The sequence below is a fragment of the Taurulus bubalis genome (genome assembly GCF_910589615.1).
Source record: "Taurulus bubalis genome assembly, chromosome: 5".
NCBI classification, from domain to species: Eukaryota; Metazoa; Chordata; class Actinopteri; order Perciformes; family Cottidae; genus Taurulus; species Taurulus bubalis.
This window is the reverse complement of record NC_136593.1, coordinates 4442961-4467089: the sequence shown is the minus strand read 5'-3', so window position 1 is coordinate 4467089 and position 24129 is coordinate 4442961. Positions and strand designations below refer to the sequence as shown.

At 46.1% G+C, this 24129-nt stretch overlaps 1 protein-coding gene across 1 annotated transcript; it reads right to left on the bottom strand.

Moving 5' to 3' along the window:
- On the bottom strand, positions 1-23697 carry LOC306736566 (protein TASOR-like). The gene is made up of 29 exons (XM_079218212.1): positions 23581-23697; positions 21322-21467; positions 21018-21110; positions 20051-20123; positions 19701-19792; positions 18708-18839; positions 18051-18181; positions 17720-17751; positions 17516-17621; positions 16942-17045; positions 16759-16781; positions 16169-16241; positions 15855-15938; positions 15338-15531; positions 14929-15201; positions 14649-14832; positions 13355-13483; positions 12884-13038; positions 12272-12440; positions 11550-12020; positions 9155-10482; positions 7835-7957; positions 6929-7088; positions 6657-6765; positions 5722-5900; positions 5480-5629; positions 4352-5063; positions 3108-3186; positions 1-885 (listed from the first exon to the last, which is right to left on the bottom strand). Exons 1-29 carry the CDS (start codon positions 23684-23686, stop codon positions 391-393), a joined length of 6105 nt encoding a protein of 2034 aa, XP_079074338.1. The 5' UTR covers positions 23687-23697; the 3' UTR covers positions 1-390.
- Between the last annotated feature and the right edge of the window lie 432 nt (positions 23698-24129).

Below are 24129 nucleotides of genomic sequence, written 5' to 3'. Positions count from 1 at the left end.
CTTTCAACAGACCAAGTGATCCATTTAGTTTTAATTTCGAAAATAAAAAGCATGTACAAAAATATATAGATACATAATAACAAAAAAACAATATCCCTTCTGTTCTTAACAAGGTTTCATGAGCTTCATCAGTCCCTCCAAGACAGTCATCCGTGTCCTTCTTTTCTTTTCTGCGTTACTTCTCTTTTCATACAGTGGAGCTGAGGGGGTTTCCACACCTGCTGAAAGGCAGGCTGTATTATTGTATATATTCTTAAAATACTAAATGAAAAACAATGCATTTTATAGTATGCATTGTTTGAAAACTGCAATTATATAAGCAGAGTCATGTTTCCCCATCTTTGAGCAAAGCTCGTCAGTCTCTGAGGCGTGGATTCCTTTCGAACCGGCTCATACAGGAAGCTCTGGCTCTCTCCTCTCTTTTCTTGCATTCGGCCCTGGTGGCCCCTGCTTCATCTGAGGAAGCGTCCAGGCGATTGGGAGAGGGACTGCGAGGATACAGATCCTGGACCCATTGTGGGACTGGACCTCACACCAAGGGCCTTTTGTGTGGTTGTAACAGGTGACACCACAGGCCACCCTCTTCGGACCTCTTCCATTTGGCGGAGCCATGCCAATAAAGACAACAGTACTGTTGGCCTTGAGTTCTAAATAGTGGTTGCCAGGCTTGAGATATGGCGCATGGTCTGGTGTCCATCCTGGTCTGGCGTAGGCAATATCCTTCCAGGTATTGGGATTCGATAGATAAGTAGAGCTGAACTTGTCCCCCTTGTGGTTGTACAGCTGCAGACGGGGTTCACCGCTGCTGGCCGAGCCTTGCGGAGCAGTTACCTGGTTTTCCAGGTTGCCTTCTTCCTTCTTGTTTTCCATCAGTGCCGGTTGGGTCTGTGGAACACAGTTGTGGAAAGTCTACTTCAGCCTGTGAACAGGTCCTTGAGCAAGACACTTAACCCTAAATTGCTCCCGTAGCTGCGCCTACGGTGTATGAATGGTTGATAATCCTGATGTGGCACCTTGCATGGTAGCTCCTCTCATCAGTGTGTGAATGGGTGAATGACGTCTTAAAGCGCTTTGAGTGGTCGGAAGACTAGACTAGCGCTATAAAAGTACGGGTCAACTTACCATTTACCATAGACGATCACCTGCACCTCCAGTGAAGGTGTAGTGGTAAGGCAGGACATAAGATCTGTGTAAAACAATCCCCTGTTATACCGTATTAAAAGCCACTGTGCATCTGAGTGATGTAACCATGATCCTTGGCATGACTGCTGCTATGGCTGTCCCAGTATGGCCCAGGTATCACTCCCCCTTTGACAGGTTTTCTCTTAGTATCCTTAAATCCCCTGATGCGGGGCCCCAGCAGTTGGGGCCTTTGGAAGAAAACCTTGAGGGTTGCAGAGTTTTCGTCCATCACCATCACCTCTTGTGCGGGTCTTTTGTTCTTGGTCTTTGGCTATTCTCTGCTCCCATTCCTTCATGAAGTCAGGTAATGATTGGGTAGGAGGAAAAATGAGGACTACAATCCAAAGGGCACTTTTGCTTTGGGGGATTGTTTGTTTTTGTGGGGAAAGAGAGTCCAACCCGAGAGACATCCATTACATCAATCAGAGCCCTGCTAACCACACTGCTGGATCACACCGCATTAAAAGGAATGACAGTAAATATCCTGGTAAGATCCTAGCACAATAAAACACCCATTCGAAAACCTAGTACGGTGTCCTTCCATAGCATTCCATAGCATAGCGTCTTTTTTTGCAATTTAGTTCCCAATGAGGAAAGATTATATACTGTAAAAGTCGGGTTACAAGCCGCTACTACCTTCGGTCAGCTCGACACCCGACTCGGGCAGAGGGTACGAGGGCAATAGCGGCAAGTAGCAACAGCAGCGCTAGCGGGGACACCCACCGGACGTAGGAGCGGCTTGTAACCCGACTTTTACGGTAATCGAAAATCTCTGAATATTTACTAAAGAAAAAGCCTTTTCTGCCAGAAAGAAATCCTACATGGACACCTATGTGGACAGCCTTAAACATAATCAGTCTCTCGCCAGGGGTGTTATAGCTTGAAGAGATACTTTCATCTGGTTCTATATAGCCGGTGCTCTCTGGGGGTTTCACTTAGGGTGGTGCGGTTTCTGGTGAGCTCCAGACTACAGATCGTGGGTAACTTCCCGCTCATGGGGTTCTTTCCTGGTCATCCAGGGTCTAAGAGTACGAGTTAAGAGTAGCCTATTCCTCTCTGGATAGAGGGGTTAAACATGCTTACAGTGGATTCTGTGATGTTGGTTCTCCAATAGGAGGGGCTCCCTATTGAACGAGTACTGGTTCCAGGTTTGATCTTGGAAATTAGGATAGTGATTCCGGCGAAGGAGCCGGACCGCTAGGTTGTGTAGCCACGTGAGTCTGTATTCCCCAACGGGGATTTCCCCCTCCATTTCCTGACCTTGCCACTTACCGCATTCTGCCTGGAGGTTCTCCTCCCTTTTCTCTTATGGATAAAGCTACTCCATCTTCAATGGAAAGATGGCAATTTACCAACATACCCAATAGGGTAGGAGGATTTCAAACTTTCCAGCTGCTGGATTTCCCAGTTGCCTAGTTGGTATGCATGGTAATCATCTCAAGGGGTTCACACCTGTATTCACACTCTGATCGTCGCCGCCTTTGCCAAGGTTATTTCTCCTTTCAGCTAATGCTTCATGCAACTCCAGAGTGAACCGACCTGCCATCTCTTCAGAGTTTTCAGCGCACTCTCTCCTCCTTCTTCTTGGCTTGATGAGGCGACTCCACCAGATACAACATTAACATTAGCTTTGTTAGTTGATAGAATGCCAATAGGTTCTACTTTGGAGTTTGCCAACAGGTTTTATTCCCACTTCATAGAGAACTGGTTAACTTCTTAACCAGTTCTGATAAACTCCCAAATCTAACTTAAGTGTCAATATGAGCACTCCTTGAATGGTGAACTCGTACCAAACTAAAAAGACTTCATTAGACCTTGGCTCCTAAGCAGTGCCCAAATTGACATCAGCGTTAGATTTTGGAGTCCATCAGAACCGGCTAAAAGCTGCTATACAGGTCTGTTACAATGGTTATACTTCCTGTTACCTTGGTTCCACTGGCAGTGCTGTTGCCAGGTGGAGCTCCCTCTCCTTTTATGGGCGGTTCTTGGCCCAACTGTGTGTCTCTACAGGAAGAAAACAAGAAGAGGTTCAGCAGTGTATGACATACTGAGACATTGCAAACATTGGCAGAGTCGGTGAGACTCTTCTTCTGCTTCATTTTGGTAAGGGGAAGAAACTCCAGAGAAATTATTCTGGACCGAAAGAACGGCCGTTAGCCTCGCTTCCTGAAGAAGGAATTAGAGACAATCAGGGGAATGACGTAAAAGAGGGCTCTCGTTGAGAGAATGCATCCACATCCCAAACAGCCGAACGTGTGTGTGATTCACTTCCCCTTCAAGACATTAAGTCCGCTGTGCGATTCTGTACCCCCGGTACACTTTGATGGAAAGCAGGTGCTTGCAGCCGGGCCAAGCACTATGCTGTTGCTCACCGGTGACATGTCAACCGTTTAAGCACTGTGGACTGCTTGAGATCGTCCCACCTACCACTCTGGCCTGGCACAGTCAATGTGTGTGTGTGTGTGTGTGTGTGTGTGTGTGTCGTCATTTTTCGGAGAGGAATTCGTGATAACGGGACACAGGTTTTTCCCAGTACGTCAGGTCCGACTGCAGTTAGGAAGGACGTGCATCATTCGCCTTTTGTGCCGAACTGCGTTGAGAGGCAATGGTAGCTGAACCACCTCTAGATTCTCCTCACAAGGAGGAGTATCAGCAGGACCACCACATGGCTTGTGGACATCGTACCTAGCAGACGCTTCAGCGTGTACAGCATTGCTGAGCAGAGTACTCTTCTGCCAGTGTATGAAAAAGTCCAGTGTTAGTATGTGCTGTATGACTTCCACCATGTGGAGTGCAGCCTTCTCCTAACATGGGGCCATAAGGATTGGGTTGTTTAAATATGACAAAACCCCAATCCCTCTCCCGCATAATGGGTCAAAAGCTGTTTCCATACATTTGGAGAATATGCGAAGCCAGATAATAACCAAATGGCAGCTAGTTGTACTGGTATTGAATTGTATTGAAGTGAAACGCAAGACTGTTCTTTGTTTGGGTATGACAGGAATGTGGAAATAGGAGACCCTTCGTCATCATCTTCTGGAGGGACTGAGAAGGTGCCCACATGAACCAGCATAAATTATGTTCTAGGATGACGGAACTAGTTAAAAAGTTACAGATTCCATCATAAATCAACTCGAACTATAGCCGACAGCAGTAATCATTAACTAACCTCAATCTGTGGCCCTCTACAGGACAAGCTGTGGTACTGTAGGAGGTTGCTGCATGTTCAGCTGCTTTGGGAAATACAGGTTCTCCCTGTTGATTTGCTTTCTCTCTCCAGTCACTGGTTGAGCCTGTCTGGGTGCCTGGTCCTGTCACTGAAGCAGTGCTTTGATTGGACGAAGAAGTAGACGTCTCACCATTACCGGGATACCCGTTTCTTCCCAGTCTTACTGGAGTTCCATCTCTGTGCTCTCCAGCCTCTTCTCCACCTTCCTGACCTCCTCCACGTCTTCGTCCCACCGTCTCTGCTCCGTACTTGTGTGCCTCCTGCTGCTGAAATGCTGAGTGAATCATCTCCAGAGTGACTGCCACTGCTTTCCTGTCACGAGTGACCTTTTCCGACTCGGTGGGACCACCAAGCGTGGTGTGACCGCTACCAGTGTGACCGACATCGGGAGGGAGGTTTGTCAGGGAGTTGATGTACAACTCTGCCTGAGAGTCCAACTTCTGCTGCTGCTGCGCCTGACGCTCAGCCCGCAACTGTGAGATGGCGAGTCGGAGGACCTCAAAGTCTGTGTCTGAATGGTGCGTCACAGCTTCCTTATAAGAGGCGTCCGGGACGAGCTGGTCGGACAGATGGGGGAGAGAGGGGAGGGTGGAGCCGGCCTGCAGGAGAAAATGCTGGGGTTGGTCACGGAAGGAGGGGAGACGAATGTGTTCTGGGAAGATAGAGAGAGAGCGTTCAGAGTCACTACGAGTCAGCTGCCTCCCGAGACCTGAGGACAGAGAGCACTGAGCTGAACAACAAGACAGTTAACAGAACACAGGGAGAGGCGATACAACGAGAGTAGAGAGCTGCAGGAGGATTCTAGACTAACCCCATCAGACGCATTTCTTAGTCGAACGTCTCACGCAACAGATGCACTTTGAAATGCTTGCACCAGACGGAACTGGTGTCGCTCCAAAGCGACCCGTCCTAAAGCACTCCCTTCTTTGGGACCATTATTCAATAAATTACCATTGTAATTCAAACTCAGCATGTCTAATTAGATGCACACTGCAAGCTATATATTTGAACAGGGTTTTCTTTATTTTCGAATTTAAATCAAATGTTTGACATACTTCACATACTGACCTTTGGGAGCCAGCATGTCATCTATGATTGGCTGCCTGTCCCTGATGTCATGGTAACCGACTAGTCTGCTGAAGTTGTGCAGAAGTTTGTCAACACTGGCCACCATGATGCCATTTCTGGAGTAGGCAGGGAACATATCAAAATGATGCTCTGAGGGGGAAGAAAAGAAGAAGAGGTAACATCAGGGCTACAGATCAGGTGGTGAATTAGGCTTATATCAAATCTCAGGTAACCACACATACCTGTCAGTAAGACTGTGTGTCGGTACTGTGTGTATTGGGCCTGGAGCTCCATCAGACAGTCCAGGGGAGGTGACGGACTGGTTATCGTGTCACAGTGATGATATGGGAGGAACTCAACAATATGCCGCTTCTGATAGGCCGACAGTAGTTCCAGTAGTTTGACTGCATCTCTGCTGAACCTGACGACCAAACGAACGTATAACACACGTCAAAAGACCTACTTTCATGCCCGTACTGTCTGCAACCTGTATCATCTGCATTCCCCCTGCAGGATGTGGTACAGAGTATGTTAACTGTGCTTCTATTGGAGAGGAAATAGTCATCTGGTCTTGTCAAGGTTGCATCTACAGTTGCATTTAGTGCGAGAGCCTAGACAGGTTTTCACACCCTTGTTTTTAGAAGCATAACACTGCTGGAATCAGTGTGACATTGTGAAAAAATGGCCATAACTCCATTTTGAAGTCATAAAAATATGAACTTCTTATAGGTCCGTGGTTGAAATGAAAACAGGAACTTTCAATATGACTTATAATGGTGTAGATGTGACAAAATGTGTAGAAGTATAGGCTTTGAAAAGAAAACTAACTGATTGTATGGCATCCGATATGTAAGAAAGATAAAGTTAAATAGAAGGGATGATTACTGTCAGTACATTTTTATGACATTATAAATGTTCTGTCTTAAAACATGAGATTTCTGAGAGGCCAAAGTCATTCTAAAAAATAACAATATTGTGACCCAGACAGGCAGCAACTACACGACAAGTCTGTAATTCAAAAGGAGAAGCTATATTTCTAAAAAGGTTAATAAAATTGAATTCTCTAGCAACTGGGCTGTAAATCCATTCAGTTGTAAGTCATCAAACATATGCGGTTTCATCGTGTGTGTTGTGCTACAGCTTGGGACATTATACGGTGCAGACACAGCCTCGGTACCTGGCTTGCTCTTTTAATTTCTTGTGGGTTTGCCAGTGAACCTTCCACCTCCAGACGCTTTTATGAGAGCTGTGCTGCTCCAGCAGCATCAGCAGTGAAGCCAGTTGTTCTGCAGAACAACATGCCATCAATCACCACATCAGTTAAGTAGATACAAACATATTTACTATCAGTGAGGAAATTGTCTCATCAGTTAAAAAAAAAAAAAAAATGATAATACATAATTGTTCATGTAAATGTACAAATGATTAGGTTGCTAATCCCAGATTTACCGCAAGCGACGGAGTCTGGATTGAGGATGAAGTCGTCCGAGACGATGCAGCCTCCAGAGACAAAAAGCTCGTCGCAGCTGTTCTTCCTGATGTCGTCCAGAGCATTGATTCCTACAAACACCACAGAAGCCTGTCGCTTCAGAGACGTCAGACTAGGGATCTGACGTGGACAAAACAACAACATGTTAGTCCTCCAGCAAATCTGTCAGACAGGAAACAATTATAAAAGCTAGACCAAAATAACTTAACTTATTACTGTATATTATTGTGGTTACTTAGCTAATAAAGAAAATAGAAAAAGGTAGAACTCTCATCAACACTCAGAAAGCAGATTTAAAAGCTAAATCTCTCTTATTCTAGAAGGGATTGTTCACTATTCGATAGCACTTGCTCTCATTATCTGCCATCATCACTGCAAACAAAGACCGGATCCGAGTGTCTAGAGGCTCCTGCATAGTCCCAGAGGGGCTCAAGGCAATTAGTCCTTATGTGGCAGGGCCTCTCCACCCTCCTGTGAGATCTACTCCTCAAACGACATATCAAACCCAACTAACCACAAAGGCTTGTTTGTCGGTTTGTGGAGTGACGGCTACTTTGGATTGGACTGTGGTGAGAAATTCTGTATTAATGAGCTCACAAGCGAAGAGGTTCGTGTTTTGTTATCTTGTTTGCAAACTGGCACAGTTACGTCTTAATACAGGTAGATGGCTTTGATCCACAGTCAGGGCGTATAACAGGGAGTGGTTTTTGATTCAAAGGGAACCGTCTTTGATGGTACGCTTGAGAAAAACCTCCCGAGCTAAAGCACCTGAATGTTAAAACAAGACGTCTGAAACGTATATGATGTAACCCTTTGTGGACCTGCAAGTGAAGTCAGTAGCTGTTGAACGGCTTATTTAGAGGTACCTTGTGAATGTGTCCAGCAATGTCTTTGTTCTTAATGATGACCACCAGTCTGTCTGCAGAGTTTTCTTGGTTCAGGAAAGCCACGGGACTCTGCTCCGTGTTACCCAGCTTCAACAGGTAGTCCTACAACGCAAGAGTACACACACAGAAATATAATGACACTACTATCACTAAAGGATGACTGATACCACGTATTTTTCCAGATCTACTTGATCAAAGCAAAGCGAGATGTCAAATGCAACGTAATTTATGAATCTTTGGATTAATCCCCTGAGTCCTCTTTGGTACCAGATCAAAGGCTTCGTGAGCTGGGTATCCTTTAAACAAAATGACAACAACAGTAGCTTAAAACTGATACTGATATATACCGTAAAAGTCATGTGACAAGCCACTCCTACCTCCGATCAGTGTCCCTGCTGTTAGCTGCTAGCTAGCACTGCTGCTAGCTCCCCGCTGCTGCTGCTACTGCCCGCGTCCCCTCTGCCCAAGTCGGGGGTCGAGCCGGGGCTGGTCCCGCTACCTTCTGTGGTTGTCGGGGAGCTAGCGGAGCGCTAGCAGAAGTTTGCGGAGAGCTTGCTGAAATTAGCGGGGAACTAGCTGGCTACAGCGGGGAGCTAACGGGGACACCGACCGAAGGTAGTAGCGGCTTGTAACCCGACGGTACTAAGTATTTAATTTCATACTTTTTTCTTTCTTTTCCTACTTCATTCAATACCCGTCATGTGAATGGGAGCTTTCAGTTGCATAAAATTCCACCACCAACACATTTATTTTTAAATCAGACAATAATACTTGAGAACGCTTTGGTGGCGTCTCTGCACGCTGAACTGCCAACTCGGTCAAATACACCACACCACTGACTGTGTTGTATGGGTTGCAGCTGCTGCGGTAAAGGGGCCAGTCTCACGTTGAGTTAAATCGCTGATTGGCTGCGAGCAAAACCATCAAAATATTTAGATAGTTAAGATCTGGGTGCAAAAAGGATCAAATGAAGGCATTGTTTGCCTTGAGAAGTTTCGCTACTACATTATTTTGGTGGATACATTAAAGGCTGGGTATCGTGTACGGACACCCAGCCCTACTGATGTCTGTGTTCATGTATTTATTATCATATTTATTGAGGCCATTTCAAACTTTAATGATCAGAAAATGTACTTTTTCATAATCGTTAGCAGAAACGTCCAAACTAAACGACTTTGATCTTTCCCTTTCATTGAAGACAACTCAAACAAAAACATTAACGTAGGTTTGTATGCATTTAGTATTTATTCAGTGCTCGTCTATTTCGGCACGCCCTAGCTGTGCTGGCAATGACGTTACCTTGACGTCTTCATGGACCTGGTCGCCTGCCTCGTTGCTGTGGAAGTAGAACTGAGTGGAGTTTTTCTTGACTTCTTTGAAAATCTCCACCAGGTTGTTGAACACTTCTGGCTGCAGCCGGCTGATCACGGAGCTCAGGGCAGCGCTCGGAGGAGCGGTGAACACGGCGGGGCCGGGGCCGGACTCAGAGGCCGGACTACAGACCCGCTCACAGGGGTGGGACGGTTCTGTCGAGGGCTTTGAGGCGCCGCTGAACCCCGGAAATGTCACCTTACAGTTTGTACCCGCGAGGCTACTCACACCTTCCACACCAGCGGTACAATGTACAGTCCTGGTTGAGCTGCCGTCTTGTGTTTGTCTGTTACGAGCGACCGTCCTGCTGATCTCTGAAGTGTGACTATGCTGTGATTTCCGTGGGGACTGTGGGGACTTGTTCTGAGGAGGTTTAAGGACAGAAGTGTTGGAGGTAGTGACAGACAAAGTGGCGTGAGCATTGTTAGTAGTGTCAGGAACCGGTTTGGTGGTTGCATGTGGCTGCCACGCTGCACCTCCTCTGGAGAGTGCCGGACTTTCTGCACAGAGCCCGTCGTCCTCTCTGCCTGTTTGCGCATTACCCGCTCTGATACTGGACACAAAATCGCTGACTCTGCTAGCCAGCGCGGAATCCACATGGGCCCGGCTGGTGCCGGGCTTGTGGCTCGGCCCAATGTCATCAAACTCTGTCAGCATGCTGTCAATGCCGTCCTGCAGTGAGCCGACGTAGTCCTGGACCGGGGGGCAGGGGTTGTAGAAGGTGACAAACTGTGAAAACTGAGAAATTGGAGCGTGTGGGATTGTGTGTGGAGATGTGTAGGTTTCCACGTTTGAGGTAGAGTGGGGGGACTGTGGGAAGCTGTAGTGGACGTTCTGCTCCTGCAGGAGGAGCTGCATCTCAGAGGTGAAGTTGCTCAGATTTTTGTCCACAACGCTGTCGATGAGAGACCGAGAGAATAAAGAACCACCTACTGGTTCCTTCTCTTCTGCCTTTCGCTCCTCATCTCCAGCTACCACATGCGTGATTTCCATTTCCTCCTCCTCCCGTTGGTTTTGCACTCTCTGGACTGGCTGAGTTTCTTTTTCCTGCACTAAAATGTCTTCCTGTACCTCCATCACCTCCCCAGTTTCCATCTCTACATCTTCCTTCCCTCTCCCAGTGGATGCTGGCGGTGAGGGGCTCGTCCTCCTCTCTGAAGCTGGAGGGATAGACGGCTGGATGGATGCGGAAACAAATGGCGCTTCATTCTCCTTTTCTTTCCCCCGAGGTTTCTCTTCTTTGTCTTTCAGCAGTCCTGCAGGAAACGGAATACAGAATAGATGCATAATGAGTAAATAAACTATTTAACACCACAACGTCCTGACTGCTGGCATTATTCATAGTGGAGTGGAAATTGAAATTTTTTTTTTTTAAACCTGATGTAGATTTATAATAATTTACTATGCCTAACACTGTAAATAAGGAATGTCTGTGTAAAATACGATACTTAAGAAGGGATATAAACAATAAGGAGAAGTGGGCCTTGTGAAACTGTGGATTCATATCATGGGGAAAGTCAGTTAGTTTAGTTAGTGTCTTCACATAGGAGATGTTGTAGGTAGGCCAGGAACGTGAAATCAAGATGAGCTCATAGTTCTGCTCGCGGGTGCCGTGCCAGGTACTCCTCGATACAGAAAAACAACTCTAGGGGAGGGAACTTGTGCTCAGTTACTCAGGAGGGTGGAGAGATGACGTCAAGTTCCTCTGAACCAACCCAGACGCTGCCTCCACCTCTGTTAAACTTATAACCAAATGCACGCTGTACAGCTAAGCCAATGAGAGGCGACGACGCCCATTACACTGATCTATAATGTCACAGTTTTTACACCAATCGTGGTGCATAATTTGAATGCGTGGTCTGTGGACGCTGTGATTTGTGCACCTTTGTATACACTGCATCACCATTTATTTTTATTAAATTGGTTTTATTAGAACTTTTTCTTCAAGTCTACCACCCAAAGATTTCTGAACATAAATCTGATCATTCCACAAAAACTGTCTCTGAACATCTGAATTGACCGGCAACTTATTTTATACATTGCATACATCACATAGTAAAACTTAGGAGCTTAACTTATATAAAAAGCAAATATGAAAGCAAATAGTGGCCTTAATATTTCCACTCATCACTCCAATCTACTGCATAAAGTCAAATCAATTTCATCAACTTCCACATTTTCTTTAAAGCCAGGCGTCAGAAAATATTGAAGCAGGAACTTAAATGATCAGTTCATAACTGCCAATATCCATGACATGGCATCACAGTTTAAAACTTGAACAGATGAAACAATATAAACAAGTAGACATAGAGAGTGAGCTTACCTGGAACCTCCCTGGAGGCTGTGGCGGCTTCCTGCTCCTCGTGGCGCTTGTTAAGCGAGGTGAGCTCATTAGGCGCCGCGGACGGGCACCACGGGGGAACGAGGGGGCGGCCGAGTGGAGGCACCGGGCATTGGGGAGGGAAATGCTGAGGCTGCGGAGACGGGCAGCGGGAGGGAGAGGCGGGAGGGCTGGGCTCCGGGGACGGGCATTCAGACGGGGAAGGGGGCGGACTGGGCTCTGGGGACGGGCACTGGGAGGGAGACGGGGGAGGGCTGGGGTCGGGCGACGGGCACTGGGAGGGGGATGGGCACTGGAGCGGGGAGGAGGGAGGGCTCCGCTCAGGAGACGGGGCGGGGCTCATCCCGGGACGCTTGGCTGCTGTGGCGATGCTCGTTGCCGTGGCGAGGCGCTGGAAGCGAGGGTCCTGAGGGATGTTTCTGTCTCTATGAGTGTACCTCTGTGAACACACACCTGCAGACAAGAGTTTAAGTTAACTTTCATTTGCGGCCACCCCATTGTTTCAACGGTTTCCTTTGTTGTCTCGTTGTTTGTTTTTCCCCATACTCTTCATGTATGGATGGATAAGCCGGGGTTGATGTTTGCATACGTGTTAACTGAATCTGTGAGGATGATTTGCTCGCCGATTTATTGCTTTAAAAATACGTAAACAGTAATGAAAACGATTTCACGTTCATCCTGAGAGGGTCGGCAGGCGGACAGACCTGTAATGGGGATGAGGATCCACGGGATCTCCCACTGGGTGTCTCCCTTTTCGTATCCTCCTGCTCTCCTCTCCAGCGCTGCTCCTCTACCTCCGTGGTGATTCACGTCCCCGCTGTGGGAGCCGGGACTGAATCCCTCCAAACTACTGACGCTGCCCGCCGTCTGCTCCTAGACACACACACACACACACACACTTTAATAACATCACCTGCTCCATTTTAAGTATGTATGTTAATCCTGACCTCCTATGAAAGGAGGTCTAGAAATGGGAGGAGCTCAACTCTGCAGGCTTAAATTAAATACATAAATGAATGATAATAAACTGCCTCTTTAGCCCCAATAACCACCAGTCATGGACACACATTAGGTCTAAAAAGTTCAGATTATTTGAAAGAGCAGACAGCGTGTTGCAGATCCTCCACAAGATGGAGGACGGTGTCGCGGCTTCAAAGCCTCACCGTCAAACCAGAAAAACTAGAAGGACGACAAAGTGTGATATTTCCTGCGTTCCCTGCACGTGAGTGCGACGTCTTAGTTTCTAGGCGGGTTCTGATTGTGCACTGTGACAACGTGACCGTGCCGTTTGGAAAGCAGAGAAGGTTCCCAGTTACCTCCAGCTCGTCCTGCTTCCTCAGGTCGATGTCACAGTTGGTGGGCAGACCCAGCTTGGTGGCCAACCTATCGAACGGAGAGGATTCCCTCGGCCTGTCCGCTCGTACTTCACAAAGGCTGGGATTGGTCTTCCCTCTTGCAGCCTGGCTGAGGTCTGTCAGTGGAGAGGGAGAAACATCAGAGGCTGGGTGACTTCAGACCAGTGGCATTGGCTTCACTGGTCAAAAAGATGAATATGAGCATGGGCAGATGAGTTGGTATAAAGCTTTTCTCCAGCTAAATACCACAAAGACCAAGGTTTTTTTTATACATATATTAATAATATCAACATGGCAGCATGTGCCAACAGAATTGCAATTTCATAGTGTTTTGATGCCACCTGACCAACTGGAATAAGACAATGTGAAAGAATAAAAAGAAAGGAATATGAATGAGAAGTTGAACAGAGGTGGTACCCAGTATTTAGTCACCTGTTAGCAGACTGAGAAGTTTAAGGGCTAGTTCAGATCCATCTTCCTTCAGATCTGCGGCCTTCAAACCCAGCGAGCCCATCACAGACGCAAGAGAGGCAGGAGAGGACGGGGCCTGGCTTACCTCAACTAGGAGGCAACGAGGGAAAACATGTCAGTGAGCAACGCATCCTCCAATAATCATGAGAACCATGAAGCAAGTATGTTCAGCCTAAAAGCAAGAACGCTAGCAAGTAGAAGATGAACTTGTTCCTTCATGGAAAACAAACACCGTGTTGATAACAAGTCACATTAAGACCCGTTTTGAATGAGACTCCCTTCCACTGACCTCCACTCTAGGGATTTGCTGATGTCCTTACCAGACGGTGTTTTTGAGAAATAAGTGTTGCTTAACTGTGTGTTAAACCTTACTCATAGCATTTGGTAGTGACCTTAAGTACAACACATCTTCATACACATGTGTATGTTTGTGACATCAACATGATTATATAAAATATTTTCTTCCACGCGAGTACATCGAGGCACAACATATTTGAACTTTGCTCTCCTTCAAGGAGTTCAGAGGATAGTTTAACTCCTTCGTTGAGGGTAGCAACTGGTTTGTGAAGTGAACTTCAACAATTAACATATAAGGTGACTTTTAGCAGCCAGGGATCAACCCACAAACATCCCCTGACGTCACAAAAACAATACCAAAGTAGTTGAATCTCGTAAGTGTCTGTTACAAAAATAAAAAGGACCTCTAAAAAGAGGAAACCAGCTGCATTTGTAGTTTCCCTTCACACTAGATCTGTCGGCGGAGATGTAACCTGGACCCGTCTGTTGGCACAAGTTGTTCTCTCAGCTGCTTGGCTATAGGAGGTGGGTATCGGTGAGAGCCACATGGTCTTAACTGGCCTCGCCTTCTTAACCTCCAAACAGTAACTCAACAGCCGTGAGCAGTTTGTGCATATTTCTTGGTGCGGAGTTGGAATTTGGAAAATTGTTTTTCCCCGCCCTGCTGAGTCACAGGAATACTTTGGACCGGCTTCGTCCAGGATCTTCACCAGTGTCTCCAGTGTAAACAGAGCATTCCACAAACTACTAAAACATATACTTGTTCTAAAGTAACGAAATCGGTTTGTTATTTATCATATTGATCTATTGTGTTTATAGTTTTTTGTATATTTTGTATTGTTCTATCCCATGTGTGTTTACTGTTATGCACCTTTCACTGAGACAAAAAACATCAACAAAGCATTCAAATGAAACGCTTTGCTTCTTGCAGGGAAAAAGCAGCGTTTTGTCTCCTCACCGGGAATCTTGCCGTGTCTTCCGGGTTCCTGCGATGCCTTCAGGAACTTCAGTGTCCTCTCTGCTGTCGCCTGCTCCAGTTTCCTCTTCCTCCCTGGCGCCTTCACCCTTCCTCCTTCCTCCCTCCTCACCTCGTGCTCCGCTTTCTTCTTACAGGTAAACACCAGGTCTATCAGCTGCTGCATCTGAGCGACAAGGAAAAACACATTGGAGTTCCCTCTGGGCTGAAGAAGACATAGAGTCTTTGTCCACGCCGTTATGTTTTGGTCGTTTTTCCGTACCTTTTCCCGTGCGTTCGGTTCGTCTCTGACGTGGCCGGTCGCCTCCCTCTGGGCTTCACATCTCTTCCCGAGCTTCGCCTCCTGCGGCTCCTCGGTGCAGTTCGCCTCCACCATCTGCTTCGCCCGGGCCACTGACAGCAGGTAGAGGGCCGGGCTGTATAGGTAGGAGCGCAGATAGCCGTCCATGTTCACCCGGTGGTGTTTGGGAGTGGGGAACAGCTTTCCTTCCTCTTCCAGTTGGGATTCGTACTCGCCCATGGGGTACTGCCGTGCCTGGAGAGGAAAGACGGGAAATATGTGCTTTAAATCTGTTGTGAATAAACATCATACACGTATGGACCAAATAACGGCCAAAAGTATGGGGAGACCCCGACAATTGAGATCAATTTAGGAATACAACCGGTCGTACATTGCCATCGTTCAGGCCGGTGAGGTATTCCCGTGCCTGCCGCTCCACCCCAGCAGACAGCTCAGGAGGAGGGTTGGCGCGGGCCTTGACCAGAGCGTGATGCAGCGCTGGAATGAAGTGGCTCAGCCGCGGCATCACCGCAGCACCAGACATCCCCGGGGAGGCGCCATGGGTGGAGGAGGCGCACCGCGATGCTACCGGGGAAGAAGTAAGACGACATCAATATTTACATGAACGCTTGAGTTTGTTCCAGAGCTGTGAATTCACGGTTTAAGATGACGAATGGTCAAAAGATTAGGGCAAAAAAAATGTAAGAATCAATGGTCACTTTTACAGTACGTAACTGCCATTGCTTTTGAGCTCCTGCCTTTTAAGCCTCCTTTAGCTCATTCTTTTCATTGCTCTTTTTATTTTGACCAACAGGCAAGAAAACACTGGATAATAGAGACGCAGCTCATCCTAAAAGATCCAACTATGATCCGTCTGTATGGGAGATTACAAGATTTATAAAACGCACCCAGAAGTCCCCTGTTGGCCAGATCTCTGGACTCTGGCAAGACGAACAAGGCCTGAAGACATCTCTTCCAGCTCTCTCCTCTCTCTGAAAACACAAACACATCATTGTTATTCGTGGTAGTATGCTGGAGTCCATTCTTCCATGCCTACAGCTACAAAACAGTGCACTGGCAAGTTCTTGTGGTAGATGTGGAAAAAGTTACACTACAAAAGGCATTGGAGGTTAATCAGCCTCATTTTTAAATAACCACATGGCTTGTCCAACACTATCCTCTACCTATTTAACCAGTACACCCCATCTGCCCCGTGTCCTACCAGAGGGAGTGGCCATCTGAACACTGGATAACAGGAGCAGGAAGCCTCGGTCTGAGAGCGGAGTCACCAGAACCTGAAGAGGGAAAAGACGACAGTCCTTCAACAAACATTCTCTCATTTCCTATCTTTCCATTCGGCTTCTCCTTTGTTGTTCCCTTTTTTATTACGTTCTTATTATCTTTCATAACACTCCGCCTACATTTCTCCTCCCTCCCGCTGCTTCGGATTAGCAAACATTAACTTTAAAGTTGAGGGAAATAATCACACGTGAGAGTTATTGAGAAATGTCAATATCTTCGACGCTGTGACTACTTTTCAATTAAAAATAAGAAATTAAAAATAAAGGTTTGTCTGTATTAGAAAGGCCAGATGAAGGACACCGAAAGCGGTAAACATGCAATGTAAGCCAAACCCACCACTCTCTCCGTCTCCAGTTCCTGCAGCAGCTTCGTCACGCTGGTCGCGGACCGAATTTTGTCAGTGACCTCCAAAAGGCTGCAACAAAGGCCGCTCTTCACAACTACACACACACACACACACACACACACACACACACACACACACACACACACACACACACACACACACACCATCTTATTTTTACAGTACAACGCTGATCATACGGTAAAAACGACAAAGGAACGTATATTCTGCTTTCACACAAATGGCGCATGTCGGCTTGTCGATGGTGTAAATAATTGGTTGTCAACACAAAATAACTCCGTCCCATCAGTTGTGTGATGCACCATCACTCTGAGTTATCGTGGCTTCACCTTCGTGGCTGCTGCTGTACAGGTCGTAGCAGAGCAGGTCGGCGGGCAGGAGCGCGGTCACCTGGTCGAGCCTCATCAACCAACCGATCTCCAGCTTCTCCGGTCTGAAGGAGACACGCAGAGCCAATCAGAGGGTACACTTGTGTGACTAGTGGTGATGTAGCCAAAGGGCTTGGTGAGAACCCACAAAATATATGTCATACCATGCCATAGCTTTAACAAAAAAAAGAAGACGGTTTTAAGACAAAGCTGTTGCCCAATAAATTAATAAAGTGTGCAGCTAACAGTTCAAAGCGTCACCAAGATTTTATTTGATTATCTATAATCTAAGACGAGCAGCCAAGCTGGAAGACAAAACAATTACAAAACAATAGTCAACACTTCCTGCAGCTGCTTCACAATGAAAGAAGACTCATAGTGTAATTCAGTAGGTATTCCCTGAGCTAAAAAAAAAGGCAGAATTAGGTTTGTTGAAGGTGTATTTTTTTGGTCCCTCCTTTTTGATTTTGTGTCAAGTGAGGGAGAAAACACCTCTGTACTGAGAGTTTGATTTCAGAGTCAGTTCAGTACTCACAGTCTCTGGGGCAAGAGGGGAGGAGAGAAGGAGCGAAGGGAGATCTGGAAGAGAACCCGGTCACCTTTCACCAAATCTCCGGTCCACACTGTGAACTGGGCACGCTCTGAGAGAGAGAGAGAGATCACTTATTAAGTCCTATGTTTTTTGCTGCAAGTGTGAACCCTCTCAGGTATGAGGTGTAGAGCACAAACAGGGACTCACCTTTACTCCCCTCTGTTGACTGGCTGTTCAACCTGTCCATCAAACACAGCACACAGAGAACACGTCAACTCAGGTATTCATGCCGGGATCAGGGTGGATTTAAGGGACCGTGTTTGAGCCCAACAAATTCTGTATCACTTAAATCACTGTCACCTGTTTTTACGAATAATAACTATCTAATAACTAAAAAACAACTGCTCTCTGCATCGGCTTATTTACACGTTTCTTAATTTTTTTTTTCACTGAATTATTCAATGTGTTTTGTTGTTAGCCGTCAACATTATTCAGTAGAATGACAGTTGAATCTTTGACTTTAAGCAGATCTCCTTACCTGATGGGAGCCAGAGGTTTGCTGGGAAGTGAAGAATCTTTTCCTTTAAACTGGAAGGAGATGACGGCGTGCGGACAGACCTGGCGAGGCCGCGGCCGCAGCTCGTCGAATGAATACTCGTAGAAGTATTGCTGAAATAAACAACAGAGCAACAGCGATCAATGCCGGGCTTTACTTCTTTAAAAAGGAAAACGACTGTAAAATCAGAGAAATATTTTAACTAAGCAATATATTATTTTTTATGTGGAAATTAAAAGCCTGACCACCAGGTGTGTCATGTGATACGTGTGGCCCGGTCAGAGCTTCAGTCGCTTCATGTCACAAATGCTAACTTGATGCGACCACATTCTGAGGTTTCAGGTATCATTTTGGTTTGTGACTTGACCCTAATGACCCCATGAATTGGCTTCTGTAAGCAAAGATGGGGTCCTGTGTGTGTGAGTGTGTTTTACCCATCTTGTGGGGACAAAAGTCAGACTTAACAGTCATATTGAGGGGACTCTACCTTTTCTTTTGGGGACAATTGCACAGCTTCATAACGTAAATCATTAAATTTACTTGGTTTCAGGCAAAGTCGGGTTTGTGTTAGGTAAATGGTTCAGGGTTAGGCTGATAGCAGTTATAGTTGTGTGTGTGTGTGTGTGTGTGTGTCCTTACCTGTGTGAGTTCAAAGGCGCGGTAGGAGATGAGCGATGTGACTTTGCTGGCGTTCTTGGAGGTGTGGCTGTCGAAGCGAGGCGTTGGATCCAGAAGGTTCTTCATGTTCTCGTAGATGCTCTTCACTTTCCCCTGAAACCAAAAAATAATGCGATTAAAACTTCCAGGGTCAAAAACGGATTATCACCATTTCTAGCACTTCGTATAAAGTACAGAACCAAAGATTTCAAAGAGCACTTGAAACCAGGATTAGTGTGTCTGTATAACATTCATTTGAGTTCACTACATCCAGTGTGTTCAAATGACTAGATAATCATCAGACCAAGTGGAATTTAGCGTAATCCCATCATCCCCAAATGCATCATTAAAAAAAAAAAAAGGTACAATCGATGGTCACATGCTACAATCATGCCCTCTAGAGTGTCAATGGCGATGTAGATCAATGATAGTTGTTCTACATCGCCTTCATGAACCATCTACAGGCAAAAAACTAAGTAAAAGCTGCTGAAATGTTGACACTTGTACCACGTTAATCTTCTGTACTGGACCAATTTTATTTATTTATTTAAGTCCCCATAAGTCACTTGGACGCAAAAACAAGGAACATTTTGAACCTGCTTCTATTTCCACGGCTACACGTATCTAAACTCGGCCGCGCAGACTGAGGGGAAAGTCTGGTCAGATTTAGTTAAAACTGTTTCAACTGCTCCTTCAGGGTGACGACAGCTACCAAAGGTCTTTTACCAACAGAGGGATGAGGAGGAGGAGGAGGAGGAGGGAGGAAGACATATTCTCTCCCGTCCGCTCTCATTGCAGGCAGATTTGATCAGTGTTGATTTGAATGCTTGCATGCAGCGTAATGGCAGTTTAAAAACGAAGCAAGGAGCAGGAGGAAAGAGTGTCTGCACTGCAGCAAAGCAGGAAGCAGAAATGCTACACGTCACATGTTCCCGGCCTCTGACAGGTGAACATGTGACCGACCTGCTAACTTACCTTCATCACTTTGAAGATGATGATCTCCCCCGTGACTCCAGGAGTTATGGGGTTGGCCTGAATCAGGTCCGAGTACCTGGACAGATACACTCCTAGAGACACACAAAGACGGAAATAAATAAAGATCACTGGGAATTTTCTTTCCATCTAAAGTTAACTGTGTGTTTGCTAACAGAAAGGTGGCTTCGACATCTTTGACCTTAAATTGCACATTCAGGCGTCTGACCTCATCTCTCAGCATGTAGAAAAAAAAACAGCTCACAAAGAACAATAATGAGATGGAAAAGGTAAAAATATGAAGGTGGTGTTTTGTTCTTTGTGTGCATCAGCTTGGATTCGTTCCCTCCTACCTTTATTGGGGTTTCCCAGGACTGTGTTCCAGCTCTGACCCACAAGCAGCCCCTTCTCACAGAGCATGGGCAGCTACAACAGACAGAAATTCAACTATAAACATATTTCTTTAAGGATGACGCTCTTTGAAAGTTATTAACCAATTCTGGTCCCAGCCTTAACTGTTAGGTACAGTTAATAGTTTCTTTTTTGAGAGAACCTCCAGTCATTCTGTCCTCAAGTCATAACAACAACGTGTGATGTTGTTTACTCCAAAGCCCCAAAGTACATTAAGACATGAACTCTCTGCAGTTTGGTTTCTTTTTCAAATAACGCACTGATTCCCTTTTTCCCCCCAGATCCAGGAACGTCACACCTACGGCAAACAGAACTCAAGTTCTGCACAGTTGCTGCTTGGATGTGTTCGTCCAACTAAAGCCTAGTTGATGGTTCTCCGTCACGTCGACGTTGAGCATTCGAAGTTCTGCGTCGAGGGAACGCGTTGCCTGCAATTAACCGCCATGCCGCAGGGGGGTGTGGCTGTGTGGTTTCAGGGGTTATAGCCGAATTCCGGTCACAGTAAACAATGGCGACCAAGTTGGAGCGGCTGCATTAAAGTTGGAGCTCATCAATATTGAAGAGCAAATGCTTATATTGCAAATGTTGAAGCGCAGGCGACAGAGAAGACGTTTGCGGAGGTGGTCTGTACGACCACTAAACCGGTCGAGGCTGGGAAAAAGCAACTGCCGGAAATTACGTTCTGAGCGGACCAATCACAGCGCTTACGGTCCGCGTCAACGCGACGCGTAGTTAGGATTTTTTGGAGGTGCGCGTCAGGCTACGGCGTAGGGGTCTGCATCGACGGCGTAACTACGGCGTAAGTACGCCGTCGACCTGACGGAGAACCATAAACTAGGCTTAACACCTCTTCTTCTTCTTCTTGTCCTTTTATCCATCAGCAATTAACAGCACAGTTGTTGACCTCACCTTAAAAGTATCAGTCAACAGGAAACAGTAGCTCTCCTCCAGCTCCATGTCTGTCCTCCCGTCTGCCTTCATCTCTTTCCTCTTCTCCACAAACTGGCGCACACACACACACACACACACACACACACACACACACACACAGTTTTATAGAGATAGCGGTCTGTGCCGCTGGGACGTATTCTTGTGCGTTTTAATGTATAACAAGACCATATATGGGCTTTCTGCTCTAGCTTCCATATAAGGAAGCAACTGAATGTGCGACATATATAAAATGGCAACGTTTCTCCACCCATCCGTCTCTCACCTCTTTCTCCAGCAGTTCGCTGTGGACGAGCCGAGGTGTGCAGTAGGTGAAGCAGCCGGCCGAGCCGGTGTCGATGTAGCTGGAGTTCAGGATGGTCATCATGTCTTCATACTCCCTGGACTCAACGGAGACATACTGGAACAGGGCTGAGAGAAATTACACACACGTCAGTAATAGTATGCGTTTACGTTCTCACTAAAAATACACAATCAGCTTCTCACTCGTTGATAATCACAAATACAATCGTTTGCCCCCGAGCGCTCAGCAGTTATAGACAACACAACAGGAGAACAGCTTTGCTGTAGGAGCAACACATCACTTGCTAACCTACACAGCATGTTGTGTTTAATACGCAAGAAGCCGGAATCCAGAGCCGACTACTTACAATAAACATAGAATATCAATAGCCAAGAGTATGCGGCCCCCTGAATGTCGCAGCCATGATCACAACACTCTATTCCAATCAACAGTGACGGTAATAAGCATAGTCTTTGACCTTTATTACTAGTGGCGTCCAGAGGAAATAAAGAGACTTTGCCCTGAGCTCATTTACAATATTTTATTTCCGTAGTTGTTCATTTACTAATTGCAATACATGTCCCAATAATGTCAACTCTTTGTGCAGCTTTCAGGTGAGCCTCGCCCACAACCAAACAGACGGTTTGGGCATCTGGGGAGCCCACAAAAATAGCCGTTAGTCTGCCTCGATTATAACGGGGCGATGGCCGCCTTTTGTGCTCAATCCTCACGAGACAAAAGAACCTTCCTCAGTAGGGAGGAGGGGGGCTTCAGCTGGAGTGTCAAACACCTGAGAGGTGGGGTCGACAACACATCAAGAGCTGGTTCTCCTCTAAAAGGACCAGTGATTTGTTTGTTTAAACTTTTGTTTTTTTAATATGAATCTACTATACCAATATGAATCTACAATGTGGCTTTGCAAAATACAGTCTTCATAGAGAATGTCCTAAAAGATGTCTTCCCTGTGTTTATTAAAGCATTTTCAATCACACTCAGGTCGTACAGAGGTCATTGGTCTCCACAGAAAGACAGCGACTAGTTTCTCCATACAGGAGGCGTCTTAAGCTGTCGTTACCAACAAAGGCTTTTGAAAGAAGTATTAAATAGATTTCAGTACACATGTTCAATACTTTTTCCCTGTGTCATTCCATTTTATTACACATAACTTATTTAAACTTTTTGTGTGTGTGTGTGTGTGTGTGTGTGTGTGTGTGTGTGTGTGTGTGTGTGTGTGTGTGTGTGTGGATCTCTTGGATTGTTACCGACATCTGGTGAACATTGTCAATAGCACCTTTAGAAATATATTTACTGAGAAAAATTGTGATGTGTTTAATACTTATTTTTAGATTGTGTATCTATATATAAACACCTTTAGCCTGAGGCTTAAACTACTACAGGCCCCAGAACAGTGAACGGACACACTTCATCTCAAACCTGTCATCAGACATAAACACAGCCTTAAACTCAACCCAAAACTATATAAAACATTTAAAAATCCTGTCATTGTTAGTCTTCACTTTGTCTCAGTGTCGTTGTGATTTACATTCAGCCACTAACGTACATGTAAATGCAAACCAACAAACTAAAAACGTAAACAAATCTTAGCTAATGACGTCATCATAAAGCGGATATCAAACGTTAGGACGCGAAGACTTTTACGTTAGTTGCAGATAAAGACGTGTGTGTAATATATATATATATATATATATATATATATATATATATATATATATATATATATATATATAAACGTGTTCTATTCCTATTTTAAACAAAAATCCTAACCACAAATAACACTAAGTCTAGCTAAGTCTCCAGTTAGCACGGTCGCCTGTTAAACCGTAACACCGGCCAGCCGCTAGCTAGCGTCTGTTGACTTGGCCGCTAACGTCGCTTTAAAACGCACCACAACGCTCGCATATTGTCCTTTTTAGTTCATTATAGCGATTAAACACAACCACGGCACAGTTAAATACGCGAGAGATCGCAGGTAATGCGACGTTAACGCTTTGCGCATGCGTCGGACGCCAACAGCAACAACAGAAAAAACAGGTCTGAGTTAAAACGCGTTCGATAAAAGGCTGTTTTTTTTTTGTCCGTTACTGTCACCAAACATTAAAAATGGGTAACGTAAATCTAATTAGTTAACGCGAAAGTTGAAATATAAAACGTACAACTTCTGGTTTCCTGTGTTGTGATTTTTTGTGGGTATTAAATCGCAATAAAAAAGGAGCAGCCCACCTCTTTGCTCCTTGGGTTTCTTCGGGATGGGCAACTTGAGCGGCTCCATGGGCATGTATCTCTGGTAGCCCGCCAGCTGAGCCAAGCTGGCCCTCCGCTCCTCCATCATAGTCCTCCTCCCCGGTCGGTCCGGGGCAGCGTGCACCTCGGTCACCTCGCCATCTTGCGGGCCGACGTCCGCGGCGCTCGACAGCCTCCTCGGCGGTCGGGCTGCGTCCCTCCGAGCCGGGTTGTCGTCCATTATTGTGTTCTCAACCGCCGAACAAAACCGTTGGTGTGTCGCTGTGTTCTCGGCTAGAGAAGCCTCCTCCTCTCCGCTGTTACCTCCTGATCCCGCGGCGCAGGGAGTCGAACCAACACACATCCCGAGGATCGCGCGCCATGCTCTTCCTGGAGCAAAGGTCTTCTTCACTAAGATTTCAACTGCAGCTGAAAGTTACTCTAAATGTCGTTTTACCGCCACCTTGTGGACATAACCAGCACCGTCAGCGACAATTGGTTTACATGGGGATTTCTCTTCTAGGATATGAAAATAAATAGATAGAATAT